The sequence below is a fragment of the Crotalus tigris genome, unplaced genomic scaffold, assembly GCF_016545835.1.
Source record: "Crotalus tigris isolate CLP2741 ecotype Arizona unplaced genomic scaffold, ASM1654583v1 scf7180000019599.1365583, whole genome shotgun sequence".
Taxonomy (NCBI): domain Eukaryota; kingdom Metazoa; phylum Chordata; class Lepidosauria; order Squamata; family Viperidae; genus Crotalus; species Crotalus tigris.
This window is the reverse complement of record NW_024097615.1, coordinates 445,356-467,755: the sequence shown is the minus strand read 5'-3', so window position 1 is coordinate 467,755 and position 22,400 is coordinate 445,356. Positions and strand designations below refer to the sequence as shown.

The 22,400-nt window shown below is 43.0% G+C and overlaps 1 protein-coding gene across 4 annotated transcripts in view; it reads right to left on the bottom strand.

The window, feature by feature from the left end:
- The window catches only part of RELN (reelin), a 276,773-nt gene that overhangs the window by 47,300 nt on the left and 207,073 nt on the right, over window positions 1–22,400 (bottom strand). For all 4 annotated transcript variants that reach the window (XM_039363759.1, XM_039363760.1, XM_039363761.1 and 1 more), the window contains 13 exons: window positions 22,131–22,207; window positions 20,450–20,608; window positions 19,323–19,511; window positions 16,523–16,796; window positions 15,435–15,575; window positions 14,036–14,213; window positions 13,058–13,142; window positions 11,404–11,586; window positions 9,926–10,097; window positions 8,839–8,941; window positions 5,606–5,835; window positions 2,710–2,930; window positions 830–977 (listed from right to left, as the gene is read on the bottom strand). In XM_039363759.1, coding sequence (XP_039219693.1) covers window positions 830–977; window positions 2,710–2,930; window positions 5,606–5,835; window positions 8,839–8,941; window positions 9,926–10,097; window positions 11,404–11,586; window positions 13,058–13,142; window positions 14,036–14,213; window positions 15,435–15,575; window positions 16,523–16,796; window positions 19,323–19,511; window positions 20,450–20,608; window positions 22,131–22,207 — 2,160 coding nt within the window. The remainder of the gene's footprint in view (window positions 1–829; window positions 978–2,709; window positions 2,931–5,605; window positions 5,836–8,838; window positions 8,942–9,925; window positions 10,098–11,403; window positions 11,587–13,057; window positions 13,143–14,035; window positions 14,214–15,434; window positions 15,576–16,522; window positions 16,797–19,322; window positions 19,512–20,449; window positions 20,609–22,130; window positions 22,208–22,400) is intronic.

Here is a 22,400-nt window from a genome sequence, read left to right as displayed (position 1 = left end):
TGCCACGTCACGTGATGTGTCGCAATGTACAATAGTGGCCAAAATTGTGGAAACCTTTTGGGAAAAGTGTATTTTTGAGGTTTGATGGCTAATAACACCACTTTTTTTGTAGTAGTACCATAAAATTATATATCAATGGAAAGATAATTTAATCAAGAATGTAATGCAACAAAGTTTGTTCAATTATCTGTACTGTATTCTATGAAAAGTTATAGCCAAATAATCAGAAAAAGGAAGCACAACTCGCTTTAGGTTGATCTCAGGTAGCTTTCCTTCATCTGATTGTAGCCAATGAGCACAAGTGTTTAGAGAGCCAATCAGGTGTCATCTTGTTTTGGCCATGAGCCAATCAGATCACAGTAGGATTCAGTTATGGATGTTGTGTATTGAAGCCGAGAGGAGGACATTGGTCAGTGTGTTATGTGATCGCTATCACGTTGGTTGGTTTTTTTGTGTTCTTTCATTTAGTGAGCTTGTAAAACATAATAAAATTAAAGTAACGGTGCAAAGAGTTGACTGGTCACCCAGAAATCGATGTAAAATAGTATTATTAAGTGAACGAGGCTACAGCTATAAAGAAATTAGAAGAAAAAATGGGTGGAAACTTAACCAAAAAGTGGCGTTTCTACTCTACACTTTTCCCAAAAGGTTTCCACAATTTTGGCCACTACTGTATCGTGACTTTTTCCCCATTGCCGGACTTGGGGTGGACGCGGTTTCGGCATGACGCATCCAGCCCGCGGGCTGGCAGTTTGACACCCCTGCCTTAGAGAAAGGAGTCAACGCAAATTGTACTTGACCTATTTGTGAACGAAGGAAAGGGGTTTACCTAGCTTGGGATAAATCCAGATCTTGAGTCATCAGCATCCTTAATCCTTCCTCGTTAAAGAAGAGATTATTCCCTCCGGACAGGATCCCACATTTCCGGGACGGTTTCCCGCCACTCACCAGCAAGAACCGGTCTGATTCCAGTTGCCCTGAATGCAAACAGAGATTGACACTGGTTTAGGATGGACCCTGAAGCAATTCTGCTAGGAATTGGACATTGCATGGGACACCTGTGTGCCAATGAGTAAATGCTGGGTCAAGCATTTCTCCATCTTCCTATAAACTTTGATTTTTGTCCAGTGGATTAAATTTAGCCGGTTTGGATTAATGTTTATTTAGTATCTTACAAAGTGACGATTAAAAATGGGAATTCCTTTCTCAACCCATTCCCAGATAGTCCTTGACTTACAACCACAATTGAGCCCAAAATTTGTATTGCTAAGCAGGACAGTTGTGAAGTTGGTTTGGGCCCATTTTACGACCTTTTTTTGCCACGGTGATTAGGTGAATCACTGCAGCTGTTAAATTAGTAACACGTGTGGGGCTGCGTTAGTAGATATCCAGAGCCATGTGCAGTCCGTGGACCATGGGTTGGACACAACTGTTCTAGACGATGGTTTCATGAAAACAGCGGGACTGACCTGTCTATAAAGGAAGGAGCATTTTGCCTGAACCAATCAGCTGACCTTGATGGTTTGACATCAGGACATTTTAGAATGGAATAGAATAGAATAGAATAGAATAGAATAGAATAGAATAGAATAGAATAGAATAGAATAGAATAGAATAGAATACATGGAATGGAATATATGGAATGGAATAGAAATAGGAATAGAATAGAATAGAATAATGGAATGAAGAATAGAATAGAATAGAATAGAATAGAATAGAATAGAATAGAATAGAATAGAATAGAATACATGGAATGGAATGGAATGGAATAGAATAGAATATATGGAATAGAATAGAATAGAATGGAATGGAATGGAATAGAATATATGGAATGGAATAGAAACAGGAACAGGAACAAGAACAGAACAGAATAGAATAGAGAAAGAATGTAATGTAATGGAATGGAATGGAATAGAAACAGAAAAAGGAACAAGAGTAGAACAGAACAGAACAGAACAAAACAGAACAGAACAGAATAGAAGGGACCTTGGAGGTCTTCTAGTCCAGCCCCCTGCTCAAGCAGGAGAACCTATACTGTCTCTGACAGGTGACTGTCTAGCCTCTTCTTAAAAATCTCCAGTGATGAAGCACCCACAATTTCTGGTGGCAAGCTGTTCCACTGGATTGTCCTCACTGTCAGGAAGTTTCTCCTTAATTCCAGGTTGCTTCTCTCTTTGGTCAGTTTCCAACCATTGTTTCTCATCCTTCCCTCTGGTGCTCTGGTGAACAACCTGGCCCCCTCTGCCTTGTGGCAGCCCCCCAGATACTGGAATACTGCTATCAGATCTCCCCTATTTCTTCTTTTCTCTAGAGTAGCCAAACCCAAGTCCCGTAGCCGTTCTTCGTATGTTTTAGTCTCCAGGCTTTTGTTTCACAAAACCTGTCACCAGACCTTCAGAGTGCAGTGGCAAACCAGGTTAGAATGCTGGACTGACAACTGGCAGGCTCGCGTTTGAGAGCCGTTGCTGCCGTGTGATGGGGTGAGCTCCCATCACACGCTCCAGCTCCTGCCAACCCAAAAGTTCAAAAGCGGGCAACCACAAGCAGATAAATGAGTACCACTTTGGTAGGTATCTTCATGGAGCCCCCAACTGGGCGTTCCCCCAGGCAACGATGACGTTGCCGGCAAATTTTTTCACCACGGAAGCCCTTCGTTAGTAGTAGTAGTAGTAGTAGTAGTAGTAGTAGTAGTAGTAGTAGTAACTATACCTTCAAAGTCGTCCTTAAGAAAATCAGGGTTCTTGGTGGTTATTCTACAGGTGGGTCCAGAATATCCAGGGTCACAGATGCACTTGGTCCCGTTGACACAACTGCCGTGTCCGCTGCACATCTCTTCACACTGTGGTCCTATGTACACGTTGTCAAGGGCCCAGGTCACCGGTTGAGACCCGGCGGGATAAAACCCTTGGTACCATCGGAATCTCACCAAGCTGAAACACACAGTTGCGTTAAGCTTGCATTATATCACATGCTTTGAGAACCGTTCCGTAGGTGGAGAATGAAAATGCTGGCCTTTGTTCTTCTATGCAAGGTTTAGGCCAGTGGTTCTCAACCTGTGGGTCGGGACCCCATTTGGGGTCGAACGACCATTTCACGGGGGGTCGCCAAACAACGCAGTCCGCCATTTTTTCCCCCTTTTCCTTAGCTGTGCTACTCCCTTTTATTCTATTGGCTTTTGAAAGCCAATAGAATAGACTCTCTTGAATAGAGTCTAATTCTATTGGTTTTCAAAAGCTAATAGGAATTGTCCAGGCTGTCTCTGCCCTGCTGAGCCCGCCAAAAGTCCCATTCTGCAAACGGTGCTGCACCAGTTGAGTAGTCCTTGACTTACGACCGGTTGAGTAGTCCTCGACTTACGACCGGTTGGGGGGTTGCGGCATTAAAAAGGTTGAGAACCACTGGTTTAGGCGAATTAAATCAGGCTTGTGTTGTGTTGTGTTGTCTCGTCTTGTCTCCAAGGTCCCTTCCAACCCTTTTATTCTATGTTCTATTACTAACTTCTGAAAAGTTACTAGAAGCTAAGTCATTACAGAAAGACAAGGAATGAGGCCTCTGACCCATGCTACTTTGATCCCTGAGCCGGTGTTAGCTTAACGTTTGTTTATTAATACACGCATTTTTGCACTGCTGCAAGTTGTAGTGAAAAGTACGATTCTATTTGTTTTTACTGTTGAACATTCTTGTCTCAAGGGTGTATATATATGTTTTGTGTGTGGTGGTGGTGTGTGTGGTAGGTCAGAGTGGGAAGAAAATAAACTGTCCTACATCTACGTTGAAAGTCGGCCAAAGACAAAAAGAACAACAGTCAACCCACACGGAGTATGCTTGTGTGAATTTGGCACACGACTCTGTGAAGCATTTGGCTCTCCCTCTTTTTGATTGACAGGCTGGAAAATTAAAGAAAAGGTTTGAGGACGTGACTTGGAACAGCAGGGATGCTAAACGTTCCGGGATTAAAGACAATAAAAAATGCATGCTCGCATTGAAAAATTAAATATTTTGTTTAATTATTAAACAACGGGGGTTGTTTTTTTTTTAGTTTTGCTCCAGTTCTTCAAGGGATTGTAAGGTCTGCTGTATTTTCTAGGAATCTGTCACTCCGGCAGAAATGCTTTCTCTCAGCGTCCATACAGGGAGGCTGGTCATAAATCTTTTTTTAAAGACCTCAGAAGTCTTGTGAGTGTTCCTCTAGGGTCAGGGGTAGGCAATCTTGGCTCTTTTATGACTCGTGGACTTCAACTCCCAGAATCCCTCAGCCAGCCACGCTGAGGGGAAAGGGAGAGGTTTCCAAGCTGAGCCATGCTGGCTCAGGAATTCTGGGAGTTGAAGTCCACCAGTCATAAAAGAGCCAAGGTTGAGGACCCCTGATATAGGGCAGGGATAGGCAACCTCGGCTCTTTTATGACTGGTGGACTTCAACTCCCAGAATTCCTGAGCCAGCATGGCTCAGCTTGGAAACCTCTCCCTTCCCTCTCAGCACGGCTGGCTCAGGAATTCTGGGAGTTGAAGTCCACCAGTCATAAAAGAGCCAGGGTTGCCTAACTCTGGCCTAGGCCTAGGCCGCTTTCTGACTTGTGGACTTCAACTCCCAGAATTCCTGAGCCAGCCTGGCTCAGCTTGGAAACCTCTCCCTTTCCCCTCAGTGTGGCTGGCTCAGGAATTCTGGGAGTTGAAGTCCACCAGTCATAAAAGAGCCAAGGCTGCCCACCCCTGCTCTAGGTTATCTACCGTGTTTCCCTCAAAAGAAGACTCATTTGGAAAATAAGGCTTAACATGATTTTTCAGGATGCTCGTAATATAAGCCCCACTCCAAAAATAAGCTCCACTTAAGATGGTCAGCCAGACGGATGCATTTAATACTGTATTTCCCTGAAAATAAGCCCTAATGTATCTTTGGGAGCAAAAATTAATATAAGACAAGGGTCCTCAACCTTGGCAACTTTAAGACTTGTGGACTTCAACTCCCAGAATTCCTCAGCCAGCAAAGCTAGTTTCCATCAGCCAGCAAAGCTAGTTTCCATCCGTTGCTTCTTGTCCTGCCTTCAGGCGCTTTGGAGAATAGCTTGACTCACTCTTCTTTGGGGCAGCCCCTGAGATATTGGAACGCTGCTATCAAGTCACCCCTTGTCCTTCTCTTCATTAAACTAGACATACCCAATTCCAGCAACCGTTTCTTGTATGTTTTAGCCTCCAATTATCCCCTAATCATCTTTGTTGCTCTTCTCTGAACCCTTTCCAGCGTCTCTACATCATTTTCATATCATTAGGGGTGACATGAAGGAAGTCAGAGTCACTGAAGAACCGCAGTGATTCCCAGTGTCAAGGAAGGTCCTTAAAATGGGGCAAAACTCATCTGACAAATCTCTCACTTAGCAACGTACATTTTGGGCTCAAATTGTGGCCGTAAAGTCGAGGACCACCTGTATAATCATGAAAGGGTTGTAGATTTGGGGTCCCGTGTGCGCTCCCCTAAAGGATGTTCTCCTGAACTGACTCCCTAGTAACTCTCTTTGTGATCAGTTGCAATCAGCTAACCTTGCTTACAATGGAGCAGAAAGATAGAGGTAGAGATACAAGCCAGAGGAGATTCAAAACAACTTCTTACCCACAGAGATGTAACTTTCCAAAATGGATGACTTCTCTTCTCCAGCCCTGGGTCGTTCCAGCGTAGTAGGTGCTACTGGGATGATGCTCAACAGAGCAGAGAGAATTGAGATAGCTGCTGCTACTATAACATAGAGGAAGGAGCAGGTGCCAGGTTGCCCCCAAGTCTCGGGAGAATTCAAGTCTCACCGGGTCAGCCGAGGAGCTGTCTGTGGTGCAGCCGACGTTAATCTAAAATCAAAGAAATCCTCCACGTTGAATTGATGGATACCTTGGGCATAGCAAACAGTTAAAACAAAGACGCCCTGAATTGCAAGAATTGTAAGCATTCAGACGTGATTTGGGGAGGGCCTGAGATGTAGACGTGGCTACAAATCTTTTTACTTATTTATTTATTGACAGAAGGAACTATTTGCAGCTCAGGGTTGACATGAAAAGTCCTTGGGGCTCTCTGAGCTTGCTTGTTTTCTTGCAGACGTTTCATGACCCAAACTAGGTGACATCATCAGCGCTAGAAGGGAGTAGGGTTTGTGGAATGATGGAGGAGGAAGAGGAGGAGGAGGACGACGACTGTGAGGTCCTTGGTGCTCTCCGAGTTTGGTTGTTTTCTTGCAGACGTTTCATGACCCAACTAGGTAACATCATCAGCGCTAGAAGGGAATAGGGTTTGTGGAATGATGATGGAGGAGGAGGAGGAGGAGGAGGAAGATGACTGTGGGGACCTTGATGTTCTCTGAGCCTTAATAAAGTGTTCTACCAAAAGGTTCTACTAAACTTCTATTTTTTTTTTTTACCTCCATGGACTAAAACAATTGTCTTCCTACATAATGCATGTGAGCTTCCCGTTATTACAGGGGTGTCAAACTCAATTTCATTGAAGGCCGCATCAGCATTTTGGTTGCCCTCGGGGTGGGGGGTAGGGGGGTGGCCTGCTGGGTGGGCATGGCTGGAGTGGGTGTGGCCTACAGGGTGGGCACGGCCAGCTCTACACTGTTCGCGTCAAGGGTGCCTGTGGGGGCCTGGGCAGGAGTGGGACAGATCTGAGGGTCTCTGGTAGAAGGGGGTGGGACCGGGGCAAGCGCCAAGGCATGGTCCATTTCTTCATTCCTCACAAAGGGTGACACCTCCCCAGCATGCACCTCGGGGATGGGGCCGACACAGCAGAGGCTGGTTCCTCGCTGTTTCCAGACGGCCTTGTGGAGCTAAGACTGAATGCGTTTCAGCATAGATGGCCACCACAAAATTGTACATTGGCTCCCAGCCGGCCTGGGCCAGGGCCAAGGCAGCAGGGGCCGTTCCCTCACTGTTTCCAGTATGGCTTCGCGGGCCACATAAAACCACTTCGCGGGCCGCATCCGGCCCCTGGGCCTTGTGTTTGACACGTCTGCATTATTAGGCCTAACCAACCACTGATCTAGAATCGAAAGGACATGATTTGGTTCATTAGCTTCAGAAATCTAGAACGACAACACCTACATTACCTACAATAACATCTGGTTTATTAGCATCTCCCTAACCTTGCAGTAAAACATTTTCTTTTCTTTTTTAAATTAAAATGTCTGTCCTGGATGCCTAGATGTTAAGTATAACTCTTCTGGGGAAAACCCACTGAAAACATGTTCCTTCTGAGTGTGACCTCGAAAACTTTTGTTGAACATACTTTTAATCTATATTTTAAAATATAAAACCGTTTGCATTCTATATATTATTAATTGGTTGCCGTGACAAATTGAAATGTGCATAAATAAACAGTCAGGGAAGGTTTTTCTAAGAATACACAAGCAAGCAGTAGCCTCTTACAACTGCACACGAATGTGCTGGGACTCTGAATGCTTTGCATAAACGTGTTAGTGCACACACAAAATTTGTGCATTAGGCTTCAGCTTCAGTTTTAATTCAGCATATGCTCTGGGGGGCCGTACTGTGGATGCAACTACTTATTTCAATTCAATAAGTGGGTGTTGATATTCCTGTCCACCTATCATCTGTTTAATATCCCAACTTACACCACAATGTTATAATAATAACAACAGATTCTTATTTTCTTAATGTGGGGGCCTAGATGCTCTCTAAGCTGGATTGGTTACCTGCAAACATTTCATTACCCAACCAGGTAACGTCATCCGTGTCAGTGAGGGTGGGCTTTGCTCCTTGCTTGTATACATTTTACAGTATACAATATATTTTCTTAATGGAACAAAACAAGTGTTTTGTTGAATGGTAAAGTTATGAGATGTCTTTTGCCTTTGTAAAAAAAAAAAGTTCAACTACGGTTAGTCCTTGATTTACCACTTGCTTAGTGATGTTACAACAGTGCTGAAAAAGGTGCTGTACTAACCACTATCGTAATATCCCTAAGGCAGGGGTAGGCAACCTTGGCTCTTTTATGACTCGTGGACTTCAACTCCCAGAATTCCTGAGCCAGCATGGGGGAACTACGGCCCCTTCATGACTCGCGGACTTCAACTCCCAGAATTCCTGAGCCAGCATGGGGGAACTATGGCTCCCTCATGACTCGTGGACTTCATGCTGGCTCAGGAATTCTGGGAGTTGAAGTCCAGGAGTCATAAAAGAGCCGAGGCTGCCTAACCCTGCCCTAAGGTCACAGGATCAAAATTTGAGCAATAGGCAACCAGCATGAATTCACAATAGTTGTGGTGTCTAAAGGAGCTTCCCAGATGGCTTCTGATAAGCAAAGTCAATGGATGAAGCTGGATTTATTTAATGACCATTTGATTCATTTAATAACGGCAGTGATTTGCTTAACAGCTGTCGCAAAAAACTGTCGCTTAGTAAGGAAGATTCCTGTCCCATCTGTGGTCATAAGCTGAGGACTGCTCTATGTCTGGTGGATAAAAGGACAATTTCATAGCCCGTGTCAATCTTTTATATACCTTGGGACACAGAATTGAACAAAGGACACACTATCCCTACCTATAACATCCTCTCAATCTCACTGTACCTTCAATTTTCAGGCCCTTCCTGAAAATTATAAGGTTTCACTTTGTATAAACTTGAAAGATAGTAAACTGCCCATTTTCACATGTGCAATAATGAAATGATCTGCCAGTCTTTGTGGATTAGGTAGCTCCTAGGGATTCATAAATCGTACTCACCCGATCCTTCGTATCCTTAAAAAAAAGGTAACATATCCAGAAAAAATACTAAAGCAAGATTTAAAAACAACAACAACACTTTGACAGCAAGAAGAAAAGAAAGCAGAGATTTAAGTACCTCAAACTGGATTATGGTATTTTCGTTTACGTTCAGATCTCTCGTTGTAATTGAATGTTCTCCAATTTCATTGGACACAAATACCATAGCAGAATCTTCTTCTCTGTGGTAAGAGCAAAAGGGATCTATTTCACAATATCATTCTTTACTTTATGCTTCTTTTTCTGAAACTTTGATAACTGCCTGGTTTGGCAGAGCAGCCAAACAGGACCGACACAGACTTCGACATACAGTTAGGACTCCAGAAAAAACAACTGCAACCAGCCTGCTTTCCACTGAGGACCAGTATACTGCACTGGTCAGAAGGAGGGCTGAGAAAATATCTATGAACCCCTCACATCCTGGACATAAACTGCTGCAATAGGGCATTGCAAGTCAAAACAACTGGACACAAAGATGGTTTCTTTCTCCAGGCCCTCACTCTGCTGAACACATAACCTTCATAGCACTGTCTTATGTCTAAGCATATTTACCCATGTAGTATGACTGTATTATTATTATTATCCTCATCTTTTCTATCTTCTCTTATTGGTATCATTATTATTACTCCACTGCTTTGCATGTACATTGAGCGTTTCTGCACCAGAGATAAATTCCTTATGCATCTAATCATACTTGCTCAAACTATTCTATTCTATTCTATTCTATTCTATTCTATTCTATTCTATTCTATTCTATTCTATTCCATTCCATTCCATTCCATATTCTATTCTATTCCATTCCATATTCTATTCTATTCTATTCTATTCTATTCTATTCTATTCTATTCTATTCCATATTCTATTCTATTCTATTCTATTCTATTCCATATTCTATTCTATTCTACTTCATTCCATTCCATTCCATTCTAATCCAGTCTATCTCTACTCTACTCTATTCCAGTTCAGTCCAGTCCATTTCTACTCTACTCCATTCTGATTCAGTTCAGTTCAGTCCAGTCCAGTCCACTGTACTCTACTCTACTTTACTCTATTCCGGTCTGGTCCAGTCCAGTTGAATCTAGTGTAGTCTATTTTTACTCTACTCTAGTCTACTCTATTCTCATGTCTCACTATGTATATGTATATATTTTCAGTTTAATACATACGGTGCTCCTTTGGATGAATATGGACAATAAAGTCCAATGTTGCCACCAGGATAGAAAAACCAGTTGTCTTCCTTTGGACCCAAGTCAAAAGAATCCAAAAGGATCACAGGATTTTTGAGGTTATTTCCATCAATAATGAAGTCATCTATAATCCAAATCTCCTCCTTCTTACCTAGGAAAAGTAAGAAAAAAATAAAAATAAAATCCTGATAACCACTGATCTAATTGTTAAGAGACCACGAGGAAATAATGGTATGCAATGGAACAGTTTACTAGTTGCCACTGAGAGTACTCAGTGCTTCCTAAAACACTCTAAGAAGTAGAGTAGTAGAGTGATTATGAGCAGTAATATTTTCACGTGTAAATTCCAAATCTGATAATGATAGATTGACATAAGAAGATAACATTAATGAATTCTTCTCTGTTAGACACACATTAACTCAAGCACATTGAATCTGTCATTAAGAATATGGCATTGAACTTCACTTGCTGCTCAAATTGTCTTTCAGAATCAAAATGTACAGGCAATCCTCAACCCGTGACGGTAATGGAGCCTGCCCACCAAAGCCATATGTCATTACAGTCAATTTTACAACCTTTTACGCAGAAGTTGTAAAGCGAATCAACTTGATTGTTGAACGAATACATTAAGTAAACACCATCGTTTGCTAGGTGAACCACTATGGGGTGGTTTTCCCAAAAACTGGAAGTACCATCTTTTGACAAAACTGCCATAAAAATGTGGTCACACCACCATGGGACACTGCTAATGGTTGTAAATGCACCCATGTTGCTGCGCAATCAAAGTCCAGTCATGGGATTGTGAAAAACAGCCTCGACAGTCAGAACTGGGTTGTAAGCAGTGGTGAGATTCAGCCGGTTTGCACCACTTCGGCAGAACCAGTAGCTAATTTTTGGTTGCCCAGGCCCAGAATGGACTTCCGGAAGTGGCATCCATGTAGAGAACTGGTTGTTCACATATTTGAATCCCACCACTGGATGGATGGATGGATAGATAGATAGACAGACAGACAGAAAGAGTGGTGGGATTCAGCCGGTTTGCACCACTTCGGCAGAACCGGTAGCTAATTGTTGGTTGCCCAGGCCCAGAATGGAGTTCCGGAAGCGGCATCCACATAGAGAACCGGTTGTTCACATATTTGAATCCCACCACTGGATGGATGGATAGATAGATAGATAGATAGATAGATAGATAGATAGATAGATAGATAGATAGATAGACAGACAGACAGACAGACAGATAGGTGGGATTCAGCCGGTTTGCACCACTTTGGCAGAACCAGTAGCTAATTTTTTGTGGCCCATGCCCAGAATGGACTTCCGGAAGTGGCATCCACGCAGAGAACTGGTTGTTCACACATTTGAATCCCACCACTGGTTGTAAGTCTCCTTTTTCAATTCAGTTGCTAAGCCATCGGTTGTCCGTTGAGGACTCCCTGTCTCTCTTCGTTCTGTACCGTTGTTGTAAGGTTGCCAGATCCTGAAACGTGTAGCGCTGTTTCGTGCTGAGTACGGCAACGGGATGTTAATAAAAAGGACGTCGGTGGTTTGGGTGAAGTAAAACTCATCTATCAGATGCCAAGTGATGCCTCCGTTGATGGAATACTGGAGCAGGATAGAATGAGATCTTTCCGGAGTACCTGGAACATAAGAGAAGATGTCACAAGGATGACAATGGTAAGATCAGAAGTCTTCAACCTTTGGGGCACCAGGAACCGTTTTTGTGGAGAGAGGTTTTTCTGTGGACCGGAGAGTGTGTGGTTTTGTGTGCTGCCTGCATCCCACCGATGGGACTTTGCTTGTTTGTGTGGACAAGTTGCTGGCATGCTGCAGCCCGATACCGGTTCATGGACCGGGGGTTGGGGATCCCTGGCCAAAATGGATCAACTATGAAAGCTTACCTTGATGAAATCAAGTTGAGTCATTTCTTTAAAGAAGACTTAATATAGTAGTCAATAATATCACACAGATTTTCAAATGCAACAAACTCTGATATTTGGGCTTATTTTTTTTTGAGGACAGCAACAGTTATTGGACAAGATTTTGAGATATCATGGGGTGTTCATGGAGACCATCTTTACTTTAATAGAAGAATCCATCTTTTGGTTGTCTGTACTTTAAGAAAACACCAGAATTTCTCCCCCCAAAAGATGACACTATCTTAAATATTGTTCTGTTCAAAGATATAGAAATTCTGGATTCCCCCCTACTTTTTTTTTCATAAAGAGGAATTTTACATATCAAAAATGGCAGCCTGTTTTGGGCGAGACAATTTTCTGTTTAACTACAGATTCAGGCAAAAGTTTTACAAAAAGATGAATCCAAAACAGCAAAACAATTTCGATAACTGATGCCAGGTTGTGTTAAGAATTAAATCTAGGAAGACAGAAATTAATAATTCTCAGAGAGCATCCAAATTTGCCAAAGTCAACTTGTCCACTGCCAAGTATCCATTAATTCAGAAAGTTGGGAAGAGAATGTCTGGGATTTAAAGTCTGGCGCAGAGACCTAACTAAGGGCTTAGACAGTTTTATACTGTATTGCAGAAAATAATAAATAATTGACTATGATTTTATTCTTGTCTGCAACAGAGTCTCATTTAGCTGAGTCATTTCAATATAAGCCTTTTGCTGAGTAAGTGTTTGGAGTCTGTGATTTAGTGCCCGGTTAATAGTATAGTATCTTAGTATACATAAGTATAAAATGTAGTATTAATTGCCACAGATTCTGAGGAACATACAACAGGTTGGAGGTATTGCAACACAGGTAACATCTTTCTAGCTTCATCAGGTCACTGAGTCTTTGTTCTGAGTCGTAACTGGATGTTTGTGAATTAGTTCCACTTTTGGACTCAGCAAGGATTATATTAATTTATCGTTACTCCTGTTCGGCGTGGTGATTAAGGCATCAGGATAAGAAGCAAAAACGGTCAGTTCTAGTCTCGACTAAGGCACAAAACCAGCTAGTTCTCTAGCAAGCCATTTCGGGGGGAAAATTCTGCTAGGAAAACCACAAGGAACAATAATCAAATATGACTAAAAGGGGGACAGTTTCTGTCCATTATGCGGTGGTAAAGAGAACACCAAAGTACTCCTTTAAAATGCTACTTACCTTTAGCTAAAAATCTGAAGGAAAACTGAATATACATTGTATTTGTACAGTCTAGGTCCCTTGAAACGAGCATCCTCAACCCTTCCTGTATAAAGAGAATAGATAGTTATTATTATTTTCCATGGACTTAAATAACACCTTGGTCATCGTTCTTACTAAGCAAATCTAGTACATTTTTTTCTTTAAACAATAAAAAATCTTCTTCGAAACTACTAAAGTAATGCTATATAAAGATTTGGAACTAGAGTGAAGAGTGAGGTGACGGATTTAATAGTTTCCCAATTTTGGGGGTATGCCAGTAGGCCGCCATTAAGAGTTATCTGATATATTATCTGTGTCCTTCCCCTAAATCAGGGGTAGGCAACCTTGGCTCTTTTATGACCAATTCCCAGAATTCCTGAGCCAGCCACGCAGAGGGGAAAGGGAGAGGTTTCCAAGCTGAACCATGCTGGCTCAGGAATTCTGGGAGTTGAAGTCCACAAGTCATGAAGGGGGCCATAGTTCCCCCATGCTGGCTCAGGAATTCTGGGAGTTGAAGTCCACGAGTCATGAAGCGACCATAGTTCCTCCATGCTGGCTGAGGAATTCTGGGAGTTGAAGTTCACAAGTCTTAAGGTTGCCAAGGTTGAGGACCCCTGATATAGGACAGGGGTGGGCAACCTTGGTTCTTTGATGACTCATGGACTTCAACTCCCAGAATTCCTGAGCCAGCCACGCTGAGGGGAAAGGGAGAGGTTTCCAAGCTAAGCCATGCTGGCTCAGGAATTCTGGGGGTTGAAGTCCACGAGTCATAAAAGAGCCGAGGTTGCCTACCCCTATCCTAAATGAATCTCACAGGACAAGTGGATGAAGAGATATGAAAAGAGTATGAAGAAAAAAGATGGGAAACAACTGCAACTGATTTTTCTAAAGAACCATTCAAAACCAGAGAAAGACAATTTAGAATTAAGTAACATTTGAATGTCAACAACTCCTAACCCCTTTGAAGATGAGGCTCGTTCCGGATTTGATGGTGTCACCGTTTAGGTTTCCTCTCTCGGCTCCAAAGACTTCAGGCCAAAGGTCAGGGTGCAGGTTGCCATTGAAGTCATCTTTTAGCACAGTTGGGAGGGGAACAGTAGGCACACAATACGGCCCTCCAAAACCTCGGTCACACCTGAAGGAAAATGGGGATGAGACATTTAGAATAGAATTAGATTAGATTAGATTAGATTAGAATAGAATAATAGAATGGAATGGAATGGAATAGAATAGAATAGAGCTGGAAGGGACCTTGGAGGTCTTCTAGTCCAACCCACTGCTCAGGCAGGAAACCTTATACCAGCGGTTCTCAACCTGTGGGTCGGGACCCCATTTGGAGTCGAACGACCATTTCACGGGGGTCGCCAAACAAGGCAGTCCACCATTTCCCCCCCTTTTCCTTAGCTGTGCCACTCCCTTTTATTCTATTGGCTTTTGAAAGCCAATAGAATAGACTCTCTTGAATAGAGTCTAATTCTATTGGCTTTCAAAAGCCAATAGGAATTGTCCAGGCTGTCTCTGCCCTGCTGAGCCCGCCAAAAGTCCCATTCTGCAAACGGTGCTGCACCAGTTGAGTAGTCCTCGAATTACGACTGGTTGAGTAGTCCTCGACTTACGACCGGTTGGGGGTCGCGGCATTAAAAAGGTTGAGAACCACTGCCTTATACATTTCAGACAAATGGCTGTCCAATCTCTTCTTAAAGAGTGTTGGAGTGTCGGAGCATTCACAACCTCTGGAGGCAGGTTGTTCCACTGATGTATTATTCTAACTGTGAGGAAATTTCTCCTTAGTTCTAGGTTGCTTCTCTCCTTGATTAGTTTCCATCCCTTGCTTCTTGTCCTGCCTTCAGGTGCTTTGGAGAATAGCTTGACTCCCTCTTCTGTAGGACAGCCACTCAAGTACTGGAAGACTGCTATCATGTCACCCCCGGTTCTTCTCCTTGTTAGACTAGACCACGGGTAGGCAACCTTGGCTCTTTTATGACTGGTGGATTTCATCTTCCAGAATTCTGGGAATTGAAGTCCATGAGTCCTAAAACAGCGAAGGTTGCCTACCCCTGGACTAGACATAGCTAGTTCCCACAGTCATTCATCATATGGTTTAGCCTAAATTCCCTTAATCAATCTGGAGTTGAAGGTATGGCTTCAATAAACAAGCCAGGGTTTCATCTGGGATGTAACAGGGGACTGCTGCTGCTTCAGTAATTTCTGCTTAGCTTAGTGGAGGCAGTTGGGTCCTGCCGTAAACTCACGAATTAAAACAAAACCAGAATTCTCAGCAGCTACATCTCAACATTAGGCCTAAATATATTCTCTCCTCCTCTTAAACAAATTGAGCATTTGTTTGTTTTCTTACACACAATGTCCAGCATCGCAGATTCCATGACCAGAACACATCCAGGGACATCCGGTGGCCAGAATGACGTTATTAATAGCCCAGGTATCCCCACCAGGAGTATAATCATGTTGGATCCATCTGAAGCGCGTTCTGGGGGACCTGGAAAGAGCAAATTGTGTGTGTGTGGTGGGGGGAAGAAATCAGATTGTGAGGTTATAGAAGAGAAAGGAAAAGACACTGGGTAAGTGACTGTAACATCCACTTACACTTAAGCAGGAATATAAAAACAGATGTGACAAATTGATTTGGCCAAAATATTAAAATAATTGTTGGGGCTGAGAATCAAGACTAAAAAAAAAAGGTTTTATTATACGGTGGTCCATTTTGGTAAGCATTCCAGCAATTAAGAAAAAGAACATTTGATTTAATGAAACCTTAAAAATTCACAGTATGCATTACAAAGAGGCACAGATCCAGCAGATGCCATTAATTACTTGTACAGCTCAAAAGTTAAGAATAATTAAACACACACACACACACACACACACACACTTTAGAGCAGGGGTCTTCAAACTTGACCCTTTTGTGACTTGTGGACTTCAACTCCCAGGCTGAGGAATTCTGGGAGTTGAAGTCCACAAGTCAAAGGGTCTTCAAACTTGGCCCTTTTATCACTTGTCGACTTCCTGGACCCCATTTGTTTAGGCCAGGGGTCGGTAACCTCGGCTCTTTTATGACTCATGGACTTCAACTCCCAGAATTCCTGAGCCAGCCATGCTGAGGGGAAAGGGAGAGGTTTCCAAGTTGAACCAAGCCGGCTCAGGAATTCTGGGAGTTGAAGTCCACGAGTCATAAAAGAGCCAAGGTTGCCTACCCCTGGTCTAAAGAAACTCAAAGACCACCGACATGAACACTGACAGGGCATGACACTAGAATATAAACTTGAGCGCAAACCCAACTCCTTACTCACGCTGATGACACTATCCAGTATGGTAATGAAACGTCTGCAAGAAGACAACCAAGCTCAGAGAGCTTTAAGGACTGCTCATTTCATCTCTGAGCTGCAACTATTCTCCTGTATCGGTACATTAGAGGCTATTTCTTACATTGCTGCCGGAGGGAGAGACAGCGTGATCCGCTTCCAGTTTTGAAATCTTTCTGAGCTGTAAATCGAACTCTCTGTGTAATGTTGACAGCCTATTTTGGGCGGCACGCACTCTTCCGTGACCAAATGCCAGTCTTTTCCGTTGTTTAGGGAATACTGGAAATGAACGGCGTGGGAATCGCTGAACGGCTTGGTGCAGCCCATGTTCAGCTCGAACTGCATGAAGGTGGAATCAGCCACGTGGAAGTCCCAGGTCTCTGCATAGCGAGGCTTTCCTTAAAAAAAAAAATAAAAAAATAAAAATCAGTGTACAGTAAAGAAGAGTAACAAAGATGATTAGGGGACCAGTGTGGGGAAAAATGCATGCGCAGCAAACTGCCGTGCTTCTCCCCCACACACAAATCTCATAACCTTTTGATACCCTTTGTCCCAGTGAAGCAGCCAGAAAAGTCATACCCTTTTGACTTAATGCAGTGGTTCTCAACCTTTTTAATGCCATGACCCCCAATCGGTCGTAAGTCGAGGACTAAACCGATCGTAAGTCGAGGACTAAACCAGTCGTAAGTTGAAGACTATCCAACCGGTCGTAAGTCGAGGACTTTCCCTGCCCGGGAGCGCCGCGCATGCATGGTGCCGCCCCCTGCGCCGGCCGAGGCGTAGCTGGCAAGCGGCAGAGACGGAGCAGGCTGACCACCAGCTGGGCCACCAGCTGGCCCAGCCCAAGGGAGGTAAGGCACCCGCCGGAAAAGGGGAAAAAAATGGCAGACAGCCTTGCTTGGCGACCCCCGTGAAATGGTCAATCGACCCCAAATGGGGTCGCGACCCATAGGTTGAGAACCGCTGACTTAATGCCTCACCTACCTAAACAGATAATATGCTTAGTTCCTTCTCCTATCTCTTCCTGTCTTTGTTAGTTCCTTCTGCTTTCATCTACCTGTATTTGTTCTTACCTGGTCTTTGACCATGTAATGTGTTACTAGAAAATAGTTGCTTAATGAAGACATTTTCCAATGAAGAAACCTTTGTCAGCATTTAATGGTAAAGCCTATGTACGTAACAAGTATATAAGAAGCAATAAACTCAAGAGTTTGTCAAGCTGTGTCCTGCAGCTTCAAACCTCTGGTCAAGACATGCCTGTGTCTTTTTCTTAGCATCTTACAGACCAGAGGCTAAAACATACAAGGAACGGTTGCAGGAATTGGGTATGTCTAGTTTAATGAAGAGAAGGACGAGGGGGGGACATGATAGCAGTCTTCCAGTATCTCAGGGGTTGCCCCAAAGAAGAGGGAGTCAAGCTATTCTCCAAAGCGCTTGAAGGCTGGACAAGAAGCAACGGGTGGAAACTAATCAAGGAGAGAAGCAACCTAGAACTAAGGAGAAACTTCCTGACAGTGAGAATAATTAACCAGTGGAACAACCTGCCTCCAGAAGTTGTACATGCTCCAACACTGGACATTTTTAAGAAGAGATTGGACAACAATTTGTCTCAACTGGTATAGAGCTTCCTGCCTGAGTAAGGGGTTGGACTAGAAGACTTCCAAGGTCCCTTCCAATTCTGTTGTTTTGTTATTATTGCACCCGCTGATCTATAGGTAGTCCTTGATTTACAACAGTTCATTTAGTGACCGTTCAAAGTTACAACAATGTTGAAACATGTGATTTACAGTACAATGGTTTTTCACAGTTACGACCTTTGCAGCATCCCCTTGGTCAGGTGATCAAAATTCAGATGGTGGCAACTGGTTCGTATTTATGACCGTTGCCTGTGTCCCGAGGACATGTGATCTCCTTTTGCGATCTTCTGACAAGCAAAGTCAAAGCCAGATTCACTTAACAACCAGGTTACTAACTGAGCAGTTGGAACGATTGACTTAACCGCTGTGACAAGAGAGGTCGGTAAAATGGGGCAAAACTGACTTAACAAATGTCTCACTTCACAACAGAAACCTCAGGGTCCATTGTGGTTAAAAGTTGAGATCTACCTGTACAGGCTTTTGGGATGTATCTTCAGACTTTATTTATTTATTTATTTATTTATGAGACTTATATACTGCTTTAAGTGCAAGCACTCTCTAAGCCAGTGGTTCTCAACCTGTGGGTCGGGACCCCATTTGGGGTCGAATGACCATTTCACGGGGATCACCAAACCATGCTGTCCACCATTTTTTCCCTTTTCCCTAGCTGTCCTACTCCCTCTTATTGGTGGCCACACCCACTTGGGGGTCACCACAACATGGGGAACTGTATTATGGGGTCACGGCATTAGAAAGGTTGAGAATCACTGCTCTAAGCAGTGTACACCAGTAAGCAATGTATATATATATTTACATTGCCTCCAACAATCTGGGTCCTCATTTTACCTACCCGGAAGGATGGAAGGCTGAGTCAACCTTGAGCCGGTGAGATTTGAACCGCTGACCTGCTGAACACAGTCAGCTAAAGTGGCCTGCAGTACTGCACTCTAACTGCTGCGCCACTTCAGCTTTGGTCCAAAAGGTCAAGATGTTAGCCATGATACACATAAAAGCAGGTTGACTTCAATCACAAGATCATGGCTATCCTTTTAACCTCACTTTTTGAACATCTCTGTTGACTTGCTATGATTTATTCCTTTTTTTTGAACCTTGCATACTGTAATGTTGCCTACGGCAAAAGGGAAGTTGCATAATGGATACGAATGTATGAATGTCGGCAATGTTTCAAAACTCTGAAAAGTTTGCAAAGTGCCACAAAACACTGGGGGTTTTCAAAACAGAAATGGAAATGTAAAAAGCACGCCCGTTGCTCAATCTGAGCCTTACCTATATTTTCACTGAAGGTGAGCGAGGTATCCATAGATAGACAATCAATGTCTATCTGCCCTCCTTGAACCCGGTACCAATTTGCCTGTAAATCTACAGAGCCATCAAATTTATCTTGGAAACCCATCGGAGAACTATCGTTCATGCCTACCAGGACGTCGTCCAAAGCCCATTGGGCTGAATGCTTTCCTATAAACAAACCGGGGAGAACATGATGGTTAATTCTTTACGCCTGACATTATTTTATCTAAGTTATGGTCTGGAACCAGTTTGGTGCAGTGGTTAAGGCACTAAACAGGACGCTTCAAGTTCTAATCCCATCTAGACTACTGAGGCAATGGAGTGACCTCGGGCCAGTACACTCTCTCTCGGCCCTAAAAAGAAGGCAATGGTAACCCACTTCCAAAAATCTTGCCAAAACTGTCTTGTCCAGGTGGTTGCCAAGGTCAACACTAACACGAAGGCACCAAAAACGACAACGACAACAAAGTTATGGTATTGCATTAACCTGAGTGGTTTTCCCCAAGCAATTAATCTTTGAAAAGGGGCAATCATTTGCAATTCATTTACCATACAGTAAGGGAAATGGATGAGCTTTTAAACAGCTCACGATGAAAAATGGAGCCAGTCAGGATCGAATTCCCGGCAGCGGGAATGCAGAATTAGCCTGCAATACTGCATTTTAACCACTGTGCCAACACCGCTTAGATAGCAATAGCACTTAGACTTATATACCGCTTCATAGTGCTTTTACAGCCCTCTCTCAGTGGTTTACAGAGTCAGCCTATGGCCCTCAACAATCTGGGTCCCCATTTACTGACCTTGGAAGGATGGAAGGCTGAGTCAACCTGAAGCCGGTCAGGATCGAACTGCCGACAGACAGCAGTCAGCAGAAGTAGCCTGCAGTACTGCATTCTAACCTCTGCGCCACCCCGACTTAATTTAGAACAAATGAACAATTGCAGCGCACGGGAAACAATTCACAGACTAACAATATGTCTTGTTTATAGAGAACGAGCCTTTTCATGCTCATTTACCCAAAGGATACTATCTTTATTAATTAGTCGAATTGAAAAGTTATCCACGCATTATATGTGGTTGTAGAGAAAGATATTCTTGTTACTTACCATGCTGAGGTTGCCACCACCGAAATGCAGTGGCCGATGTTTTGGCCTTCCGGGGCAAGTCAATAGACACAATCTGTGGTTCCAAGAAAGACAAGAAATCCAATTCTCGTAGCAAAATCCAGCTTATTCCATTGTCGTTTGAATACTGGATCACAAGTCCTGGGAATCAAGAGGGAACAAAGCATCATTTTAAGGGCTCTGTAGGAAAACATGGGATCTCATGCGATCTCGTGAGAAGTTATAAAGTCTGATGGAACTCTTTTTTTTTTTTACCGATAGTCCCACAAACACGCAGCATTTTGATAAACCTGGAGAAGCCCGTGGCCCGAGAATTACACCTGAACCCAGAGCTTTTATGCACAGAATAAAGTTCCCAAGTTGCCAGAGAATAGCTGGCTGTTTTCTTGGGTTTATCTTGTGCAAGACTGTTTTTTTTTTTTTTTTTTACAGTGCTTGGGTTGTTCATGAATAAATGATGGCCAACTTTAGGGCCGAGTATAAATCAAAAGGGAAGCAATTTGGAGCCTTGTGCAAACTGAATTTGCCACGCTTCTTTCGGTATCCATGATTGCTCATGTATTATGAAACCCTGATAGAGAGGTGTTATTGCTGTGTCAGTTGAGAACTAATAACGAAGCATAATTAATCACCAGCAGCCAATAATCAATGCTAGCCTGGCTTTCCCATCGTTTTTAGACATGTCCTGTCAAAACAAAGAAATTGCAGTTTCCAAAACATCCCAACAGTTTAGTGTGGGAAGTCAGCCCCCCCCCCCAGAGAAGAAAATATTAAAAGGCAGAATATATTTCCCTAAAGGATTTTAAAAGCAGAAAGCAACCCTGCCCCCAAGTCTCTCTGTCCCAAGCAGAAACCAAGTCTGCAGAATGCAGATGTGATAATCTTGTCAGAAAGACTGGAGTCAGAAAGCTGGGAAGAAAGATCTCTAGAGTCAACATCAAAAATCTAAGAGTCATCAGCCACAGCCCCAGGGAAGCAGCATATGACCTTGGGACATAATAGGATAAACCCACCGCCATCAGAATACCAGAAAGGCACACCCAGACTCAGGTCAGAATACGTGACACAGGAAATACAAAGCCTGAAACAGGAACAGGAAACTACTCCAAACAAAAGGCTCCAGAGGGTATGAAAACCCACTCCCTACATGTGCGCTCTCTCTCTTTTCTTCCAGAGCCACCTTCCTGTCTGGCTCTCCTCTTCAATAAACTGCAACCTTCTTCCTAAAGCAGTCCCCATGTTGTTTACTCCCGGCTTGGATGAATCATGATGAAGACTTTTCTTTCAACACTAGCTTTCCTTCTTCAGCATGGAAATGTGGGAATAAATCAATAAGATTGTCTTATTGATTTCAGCATGGAAATGTGGGAATAAAGAATGTCTTCGGCATGGAAATGTGGGAATAAATCAATAAGATTGTCTTATTGATTTCAGCATGGAAACGTGGGAATAAAGAATGTCTTCGGCATGGAAATGTGGGAATAAATCAATAAGATTGCATTGGCCTAACACTATTTGTTTACCTCCTCTGATGCTGCAAAATGTGCGAACAAAGCAAAAACTGTCACACGCATAAATATTCAGAAAAATATAAATACACAGAAATGAAAAGAAACATCCAATGTTTTCAACTAAGCTATAGGGCTAACAAAATAATTTTTACCTTCGTTCCTGGCTCGGGGTCTGTTGCAATCTGAACCAGCTTTTTTGCTTCCAATTTGTACATAGAACTGAACTAATCTGGTTTTTTTTAAAAAAAAATTAAAAAGGTTAGTTTGGAAGGAAAAAAAACAGCATCTTTAAAACTTGCAGATTCTTCTGTCCACTATAGCTTCCTAGTTAAATATCTTTGGAGATTCCCACGTCATGATTATCCCAAAAGTGCTTTTTTCATGAGGCATCTGGACTTTCTTGCTTTTCTTTGAAGACATTT